This window comes from Phalangium opilio, unplaced genomic scaffold (genome assembly GCF_054372755.1).
Source record: "Phalangium opilio isolate 3A_F unplaced genomic scaffold, DU_Popi_V2 ptg000059l_1, whole genome shotgun sequence".
Lineage (NCBI taxonomy): Eukaryota > Metazoa > Arthropoda > Arachnida > Opiliones > Phalangiidae > Phalangium > Phalangium opilio.
In genome coordinates this window covers 1,955,982-1,965,288 of record NW_028324176.1, presented here as the reverse complement: position 1 = coordinate 1,965,288, position 9,307 = coordinate 1,955,982, and the positions used below count along the sequence as shown (strand labels likewise).

At 36.8% G+C, this 9,307-nt stretch overlaps 1 protein-coding gene and 1 pseudogene across 1 annotated transcript; both read left to right on the top strand.

Moving 5' to 3' along the window:
- The first annotated feature begins 2,832 nt into the window (after positions 1 to 2,832).
- Positions 2,833 to 6,741, top strand: LOC149667303 (uncharacterized). The gene is made up of 5 exons (XM_089841408.1): positions 2,833 to 2,864; positions 5,534 to 5,723; positions 6,064 to 6,222; positions 6,290 to 6,385; positions 6,447 to 6,741. The coding sequence occupies exons 2-5, from the start codon at positions 5,534 to 5,536 to the stop codon at positions 6,677 to 6,679; spliced, it is 678 nt and encodes a 225-aa protein (XP_089697534.1). The 5' UTR covers positions 2,833 to 2,864; the 3' UTR covers positions 6,680 to 6,741.
- On the top strand, positions 3,313 to 5,270 carry LOC149667304 (uncharacterized; annotated as a pseudogene).
- Positions 6,742 to 9,307: the final 2,566 nt, after the last annotated feature.

Genomic DNA, 9,307 nt, shown 5'->3' with positions numbered 1-9,307 from the left:
TTTTCGTAATAAAAAACCCCAATAATACGGTACAGTAGAGGACTGACTGGTCAACAGATAGGCCAGGACAGATAGGCTAAAAAAGGGCTTGACCTAGAACATTTGAACATAAAGATGAAAATTGGTACATGTGTTGTTTTTGACCCAACAAAAAATATACTAAAAGTCCCGTGCTGTAGAGTGCGAGCTTTCGCCGCCATCTTGGAAAGTGGCCGCCGGGAATGCCAGCATCAATGTATTCCACGTTCTTCTTCAAAAATTACGAAAATTGGTGCATCTTATGAATGGAACCACATAAACATCATAGTAAAATTTCACAGCTCTGTGTTTGATAGTTTGGTCGCCATACTGGAAAATGGCCGCCGTGAATGCTAAGTACAGTTTATTTCATTATTTTGTTGGAAAATTATGAAAATTTATAGATTTTATAATCAAAGCTGTGTGAACTTCATAGTAAAATATTGAAGCCTATCATGAGATAGTTTGGCCGCCATGTTGGAAAATGGCCGCCGGGAATATCATTTAGATACAGTATATTTTTCAAAAATTATGAAAATTGGTAAATTTATTGTTGAAGACCGTCTAAACACCATACTTGAATATTGAAGATGTGCTGCTGATAGTTTGGGCGCCATCTTGGAAAATATCTGCGTGAGATGCCAAATATATTACCGATATATAAATTTTTCGATATTTCTTTACTGCGTAGATGATTTTCATGAGCGTAATAAACACCATAAAAATAACTATTTCCAAGTCTAAGTTATCGACCCCATCTTTAAAAATGGTCACTGAAAGATTACTATCCTAAAATCTGAAACAAAGAAAAGCAAAGCTATATCTGATGCAGGAATCAGACTGGTGTGAATATGTCTTTGACTTAAGCGATAGCGAACCCATCCCCACTGTTCGAGATTAACTCGTTTCCTAGCTCTTGTTGACTTAATATTTTCATTAAAAACTCTCAACGTATTTGTAAGATGTTGATTATCTGTCAATACTTTAAACCCCACCTTATCATAACCACATCCAGTTACAGCATGTAAATGAAAGAATTGTTCTATGAACCTTTTTCTCAAATGTCTCGATTTGAGATTCTTCTTCTTGGTGTGGTTTTGGTTTCAGATTTAAGGCTGAAGACTTTTCAATTCGGGTGTGATAGTGTAGCAAAAGAACCAAGACATTCCGCAACTACAATGGCTAGGAAGCGATTTAAGTCCCAGTCACGCCACTCATGACCAACGTTTAATACTCATTATCTGTAACTGAGGAACCTCTACTACTACTGTGGATGCAGATGATCCGAATTAATTTGCTCAGCATTGCGTGGACATTGTCGCTGTACTAGCTGTGATGGATAAGAGCAAAAGGGCTTCTTGTGGCGGAGGGGGCCCGAGTTCGGTGTGCCGGTTCGGGAGTTGCTTGGGTTCGCCCTTGGTTCAGACCGTTCCTTGCCCCGATCGCCCAGGTGTTGCCTTAATTGGAACCCTCTGAGGGTCGCGAATACATTGTTTCGGTCGTTTGGCACTGATGTGCTTGGAGGGAAATCCTCCGTCTCCTCGAGCCTCCTGCTGCCATAGTCCTACCCTGTCACCGACCACCTTCTGTCTGGGCTCGCCGCTGACGGTGTCCAGCTTCTGTCACCTGCTCAAGGGGCATTTGTCGGGGCCGCTGTTCCTTGACGGCGTTTCCGCAGGTTCCACTTGGAATATGATGAGCCCTCAGCTAGGTGCTGCGCCTAATCAAGGCCTCTGACATGTAATTATTGTGAAAACAATTCAGGCTGACGAGATGAATATGAACGAACTGTTAGAGATTTGTCTTAAATCTAATCTTTAACAACACGAGAATGTATAAACCCCATATGAAATTATATACCCTAATGATCATGTAGAGAATTACAGCTTTGAATAACTTTTCTTTCTCTCAGAATTGAGGCTAATAATTTTGGAGTGGCCATTTTTAAAGATGGCGTCGATAATATCGACTTGGAGATGGCTATTGTTTGGTGTTTATTACGTTAATGAAAATCATCAACTCAATCTAGGAATTTCGAAAAGATTTATATGTTTGAAATATATTTAGTATTTCTAGCAGTCATTTTTCAAGATGGCGCCCAAACTATAAGTAGCACGTCTTCAATATTCAATAATGATGTTTAGACGGTTCTCAACATAAATATTACCAATTTTCATAATTTTTGAAGAATATACTGTATCTAAATGACATTCCCGGCGGCCATTTTCCAACATGGCGGCCAAACTATCTGATGAATGGCTTCAATATTTTACTATGAGGTTTACACAGCACTGATTATAATATCTATCAATTTTCATAATTTCCAACAACATGGTGAAATATACTGTACGGCGGCCATTTTCCAATATGGCGACTAAACTATCAAACACAGAGCTGTAAAATTTTTCTATGATGCTCATGTGGTCTCAGTGATAATGTGTACCAAATTTCATAATTTTTGAAGAAGAATGTGGAATACATCGTAGCTGGCATTCCCGGCGGCCATTTTCCAAGATGGCGGCGAAAGCTCGCGCTCTACAGCAGGGGACTTTTAGTATATTTTTTGTTGGGTCAAAAATAACACATGTACCAATTTTCATCTTTATGTTCAAATGTTCTAGGTCAAACCCTAAAAGTCCTGGGCTATAGGCTGTAGCCTGCATAGCCATTTTATTTTACGGAAGATATCGAACAAGTTGGAAGGTCCCGCACTGGTTTAACAAAAATATTGTTTGAAAACGTAAGCCTAAATGTGATTTTTATATTATAATTTTCTTGTGTTTAATCTAATTTTATTCTTAGGTGTCAAAGTTAATCATATCTGGTTGGTAACTGATATTTTAAAGGTACTGTAACTGCATGTTTTATTTTTCTTTGTCTATATTTCAAGGGGGCCCTCTTAATTTAGTTATCATAGACTAAAATTATGTGGTATCAATAATCCACTTTTGATGGTATTTATTTGAATTTGAAGAATAATTCAGGTAGATCTAATTACGCTTAGGAATAGACTTATTTTTGTTTAGGGTTATTCTCTATCTTCTATCGATAGGAAGGTGGCGCTCGGGAGGGTCTCACGTTTTCTCCCTACCAAAGGTCGGAAGCAGACGACGGCTGGGTTTTATGAACTTTGGTTATTGTGAATAGATATTTAAAGAGGGTCGGTCTTTGGTAATTTAGTTAACTATGTCTAATAATCAAACTAAGAGGGTTGGTATGAGCTATGATAGAGATATTTCTGATTTAAGTTGTAGGCAAAAGAGAAGGAAACGAGCCAGATACATCAAACAGGTAATGGATCGCGTTTCTGAAGAGAATATTGTAGAAAACGCAAGCAACGACTCAATTTCAGATTTAGATTACAATGAAATAATAAACCCCTCAGATACTGATAGTTTAAATAACAGGGAATTGGAAGTTCGATCTGGTAGTTTAGTTTCTTTAGATAAGGAAAATGAAAGTAGTGCGAGTAGTGAGAACCTTTCAAATAGTTCAGGTGATGGGTTTAATAGTACTGCATCGAGTTTCAGCGATACTACTACATCTGAATCTGTAGCATTCGATATTTGCAGTGATATTAGGAACTGGGCCTTATCTCATAACATAGATACTGTAAGACTTAACAGTCTGTTAGAAATTCTTAGGTCACATGGCCATGATGATTTGCCAAAAGATTCACGAACGCTTTTACGTACTCGAAGACATTCAACCGGGATAACAGAAATAGCTGGTGGGGAATATTGTCATATTGGTTTTAATCAAGGAATTGTAAACTTTTTAAATTCACGACCTGATTTTAATTCGGATATTTCATTTGCCATAAATATTGATGGTGTTCCCCTTTTTAAAAGCTCAAACAAAAGCCTCTGGCCTATTTTAGCGTCAGTTTATAGTTTCTCAGAGGGAATAATTGGAGAAGTTTTTCCGGTTGGGATTTTTTGCGGTTATAGCAAGCCTTTGTCACTGACTCAATATTTGAACCCATTTGTCAATGAGATTACTGCTTTATGCAATAACGGATTTAATTATGGTTTTAAAACATTTAACTGCAACTTGAAAGGTCCATACATTTTTGACACCCCAGCAAGATCATTCGTTAAAAATACAAAGGGTCATACCGGTTACTATTCGTGCGACAAATGTACAATCAAGGGCTTCCATTACAACCGTCGCACAGTATTTTTGGAACTAGGAGGGGATGATGGTCCTGTTCTTTTACGCAATAATAATTCCTTTAGAAATCGTGAGAATGAAGAGCACCATCTTATTGGACTTCCTTCCCCTCTAGAACGTTTGGATATTGATATGGTACAAAACTTCCCTCTTGATTACATGCAATTGGTATGTTTGGGTGTAATGAGACGAATGTTAAATGCCTGGGTTAAAAAGGGAAAATTTAAAGTTAGGTTAAGTGGAAATATGGTTTGCGAGTTCTCCACCAGGCTGGAGAAGTGTAGAAAACAGATACCAAGTGAATTTGCTAGGAAACCTAGAGCTCTTAAATATATTGATAGATGGAAGGCGACCGAGTTAAGGCAGTTTTTACTCTACACAGGTCCAATAATAGGCGATGGTGTTCTTTCTAGAGATGTTCTAAATCATTTTAGATTGCTTTTTTGTGCAATTTACATATTGGTATCACCAGATTTAAGTAAGAATCTATGTGATTATGCGGGACAGTTATTAGAGTTGTTCGTCTCCTCAAGCCCTGACTTTTATGGGAAGGAGTTCGTGGTACAAAATGTACATTCTTTAACTCACCTATCAGAAGATGTTAAAAGGTTCGGCCCTTTGGATTATTTTAGCGCTTTTCCCTTCAAAAACCATTTACAGTTGCTGAAGAAAATATGAGATCTCCAAATAAACCTCTTCAGCAACTTTTAAAAAGAGTAACTGAGAACCAACACCTTTTAATTAAAAAACCAAAAATAAATGAAATAGTTTTTAAGAAGCCTTTCAAAGATAACAGTCCCCATATACCGAATAACGCTAGATCTTTTAAGAAAATTGAAACACCTTCATTTTGTATTTCTGTAAAGCCTGGTGATAATTGTTTTAAACTAAAAACTACAGGCGAGGTGATAAAGGTTAGACATATTTATCAAACCAGGGTTAAGGAAGTAATGGTTATCGGAAATTTGTGCAAATATCACAGTGATATTTTTGACTATCCTCTTCGCTCGTCAGTTTTGGGAATATTTTTAGGTAGACTTTCTAATCAAGTAAAAACATTCCCTCTCTCTTCGCTCTAGAGAAAATGTTTTCTTTTTGAAGTTAATGGCTCTCCCTTGGTTAAAATTGTTCCATTGGTTCACAACGGCTGAAACTGTGTCAATTTCAATTTACATTTTCAATAATTTAAAGTTTTTTTTAAGAAATATGTGGGTTAACTAGACCTCGAAAAGGGATTTGAATTCATATTAAAATATGGCTTTAATTTGTTAAAACGTTTTAGTCTTGCATAGTGGGTCTTGTTAGTATTTGACTTGGGTAAGCCCTAGTACTTCCTTTTCAGATGTATGTTGTTTTCAGCTTTGAAAACGAAGGTACTGTTGAAGTAGTGCCATTACAATGGTGCCCCGATGAAACATCATGTTATTGGCCACCACTTGCTTTACAAAAAGAAGTTATCCACTTAATTACCAAAGGAGCTTTTTATGAGAAAAACTGGACGCTTTATCCGGGAAAGATTTTATACAAGTCAAGTAAGACGCTGTAAAACACATTAATGAGACCACAAGCTCATAAGGTATGTTCCACAAGTTTGTCACTGGTTAATGAGAGCTTGTCTTGAAGTGACGTGGGTGAAACGTCGTAGATTCTCGTAAAGCGACGCCTAGTGAGGCAAGGCTTACCACACAATAAATAGGAAGATGGACCGCAAAATTGCGTGTATACGCGTGTTTCTCGCTCCGTTCTCAAACATGCTCTCATTAAGTCTCTAGCATTACTAAGTATAGGAATTAAGTGTCATACTTATGGAACATATCTTATAAACTTATGATTAAACCCACAGCAACATTAAAATTATCTTTACCATCATAGTGATTTATAGCCGGGCCCGAGAACAGCTTAGTAAAGCTGAATTAACCTCAGACTTGGCTAGTGAAATAGAATTCGGAAGAGGGCTGCGTGGGCAGAAAAACAAAAGAAAGAAGCCTCAAATTGAGGCTATGATGTCTTCACCATCTGATTCTAGTTCTGGTAAATTTTACTTTTTAAATAGCTTTATTGAGGCGTTTATTAATTATTTTCTTCACAATATGAGTAGATGAAGATGTACGCAAAAAATCCAAACATGGACGGAAAAAAGGCAAAGAAAAAATGGTGGCGCTCCCGACTCCACCACCTTTGCCATTGGCATTCGGTAATCATTATCTTTATTTTGTACTTATTTTAAGTTAGCACAACTAACTTGAAAACTGTAGTTAGTGAAACGATAATGGACATAGACAAATCAAGTTTAAGTAAACCATGGAAGACAAAACCTTCATGTGAAACGGGTGCTAAAACCACTTTATCATCAGTTACAAATCCAAATAAGAGTGTTGAAAATTTGGAAACCTCAGCTAGTCATATGGGAGCTGAAGAAGCTGAAGAAAGTGCGCGTACAAATAATAATGATCTAGATTTTCTAGTCAGAACTCTCCAGGATTATTAGATAAAGCAAGAAGAATGTGCCAAAATTCCCCATCATTCCAAAAACAAACGAATGAAATAACTTCCAATTCACAGCCCCAGTTACCAAAGTCAAAAATTCAGAAGGGAAATCCTGGTCCAAGCTCCTACCACTCATCCGAAGCCTCTACTAGCAAATTCAAAAGATCCGAAACCTTACACCCAAATTCCCAGCGGTGTGAGTCCGCATTTAGGAACGAAGTAAACTACCTGGATGGTAAACTATATCATTTAATATATAAATTAAAATCAAATTTTAATATCCGGAAATTTCTTTTCAGGACCAATTTGGGATTATTTCTCCGAAGATTTCCGATCTTGTAAGTTATAATAGTTATTTCACGATTCAATTTCACTAAATTCACTGGTTTATGAATTTTATTGCTAGCTTCTTTGGCTTCTAATACTGAAATCTTGAGTGGAGCTTCGCAAGGGGTTTCTGCCTGGAAAAATAGCAGGCCACATGGTACAATCCATTTTTCGCTAACTGTTATTAAAACTGCTTTAATTCATTTGATAAAATATTGTAGGACCTCGAAGTGATGGTTATAATCAAGCCTCTACAAATAATTGCAGCATTGTTAATGGTATTGATTTGAATTATCAAATAACCAAGATGAAAGTATAAATTATTGATTTAGAATGATTAACTGTTGAATTTTCAGAAAATAACAGATCTAAATTCGAAAAATCTGTGTTTTTGATGCTCTCAGACATAAATATGAAGCTATACAGAATAATTAATACACAGCAGGAACTGGCTCGTAACACTTCAAAGGACTGCGAAGTTGAAGGTTTAGGGACCGTCCATAAACTACGTCACACTGTTATGGGGGGGAGGGGGTTTCTAAATTTGTGACGGTCCGTGACAAGGGGGAGGGAGGGGTTCTTCGATGCGTGACGTCACATTTAGCATTGATTTTGTTACGAAGTCAGTAAGAGGCCGATTGGCTCTCTTATGTTATAGAAGAAGAAAGACAACATTCCACAGACCACCGTTACAATAATTTACCAAAATTGTTATTCCATCATCGCTTAAATAGTAGAAAATTTAAGCAATTATCTACTATTTACACCTTTATATAGCCAATTTAAATAGCGCAAATAAAATAAACAGCGTAAACTCTCTTATGTCTCTGTTTATTCGCCCCTATTATTTGTGAGGATGAATCAAATCCCCCTACCGATTGAAATGGTTTCGTTTCTTTGGCAAATTTTCTAAATCTCAAGCTCGATTAGTCTGTTTTCGGTGACAGTGTCGAAACCTAAAAAGTGTGCCCCTTTAACTAAACTTTATGGAACTTTTTTGAATCTTATATAAAACACATCCAGACATTAAAATTCTAAAGGTCAATCAGAGGGAAAAAGCTTAAAACGGAAGAGAACTTGAATTTTCAGCCGAGCAAAATATTTCTGAGAGGGCGGCATATCACTCAAAAAATTAGTCAAATTAAATTTGTAAATTAAGACAAATCATAGTGCGGAGGGGGGGGGTTAAAGAAATGTGACGTGGTTTTTAGGGGAGGGGTCTGAGAAAAGCGTGACGAAACGTGATCTGGGGTGACGGGGGGGTCAAAAAATGCTTTTTTTCGCGTGACGTAGTTTATGGACGGTCCCTTACCAAATCTACCTTTGGCTACTTTGGAGGATTTACAATATTTGGAAAATCTTGTAGAAAATGAAGAAATCAGGAGGAGGATTGTAAGTTTCCCAAAATAAGTTATTTATAGTTAACAAACTTGTCGTCTTAATTGTCTTTAAAGGTGAACAAATTAGCTGCTGTTGGAGGAAAAAGAGTTGGAGATACTTGCAGAAGCATTTTAAAAAGAGTGTTTTCTCATGGATTAATATTGCAGTTTAATTGGATTGGTATGAATGGAAAACAAGCTTTTCAAGGATTGAAAATGAAAGAAATCATTACTGGTAAGTAATATTGCCATAGAATTATATTAAAATCTATTTTCCATAGATTTTAATTTTCTTATCCCATTATTAGTTCAGATGAATTAATTGAGCTCAAAATATTGATCAGAGCACTAGCTCGTGTATGATTAACTCATGATCAAAGACAAATTTCATTTTTTTTTTAATATTAACAGATGCAGTTCAATGTAACATTAAGGGATCGCGTATTTATGACATCGAAGCTGTTATCAAGAAATGGCTCAGATACGCTGGTGATAGAGAAGGTGGGAGAGAAGAAAGGAAAAAGAAAAAGGACAATTGTCAAGTTGACTAGAATGAAATGAAATTCTTTAGTAAAAAACTGCATCCTAACTTGTTACTTTATTATACCTATCGCAGTTAGCTGACCATAAAAAGTTTGGGGGAGGGGGATTGATCGGGGGGGATTTATTGCCGGGAGAAAGAGAGGAGGGGTTAGTGTTGGGGATGTGGTGGTTTTACTATTGGCAATACTCAACTTATGATGTAAAAAAATATGAAGGCCATCACATGGTTTAAGAGACGCTATCCTTTCCATTCCATCAAAAATACCAGATATTGGCCAAATTCTGGTTTCCATGAAAAATGTATCTCCTGCCCAACTGAAGAAACCGCTTTTGGCCAAATGCTGGTTTCTCTGAATAACTTTTCTCCTGCCCAACTCCAA

Bases quoted from the DNA above. Each gene is read 5' to 3' on its own strand.
- LOC149667303 (XM_089841408.1), top strand. From the start codon at position 5,534: ATGTATGTTGTTTTCAGCTTTGAAAACGAAGGTACTGTTGAAGTAGTG. The intron at 5,724-6,063 runs GTAAGACGCTGT...TTACCATCATAG, and splicing joins AAAGATTTTATACAAGTCAA to TGATTTATAGCCGGGCCCGA. The intron at 6,223-6,289 runs GTAAATTTTACT...CAATATGAGTAG, and splicing joins ACCATCTGATTCTAGTTCTG to ATGAAGATGTACGCAAAAAA.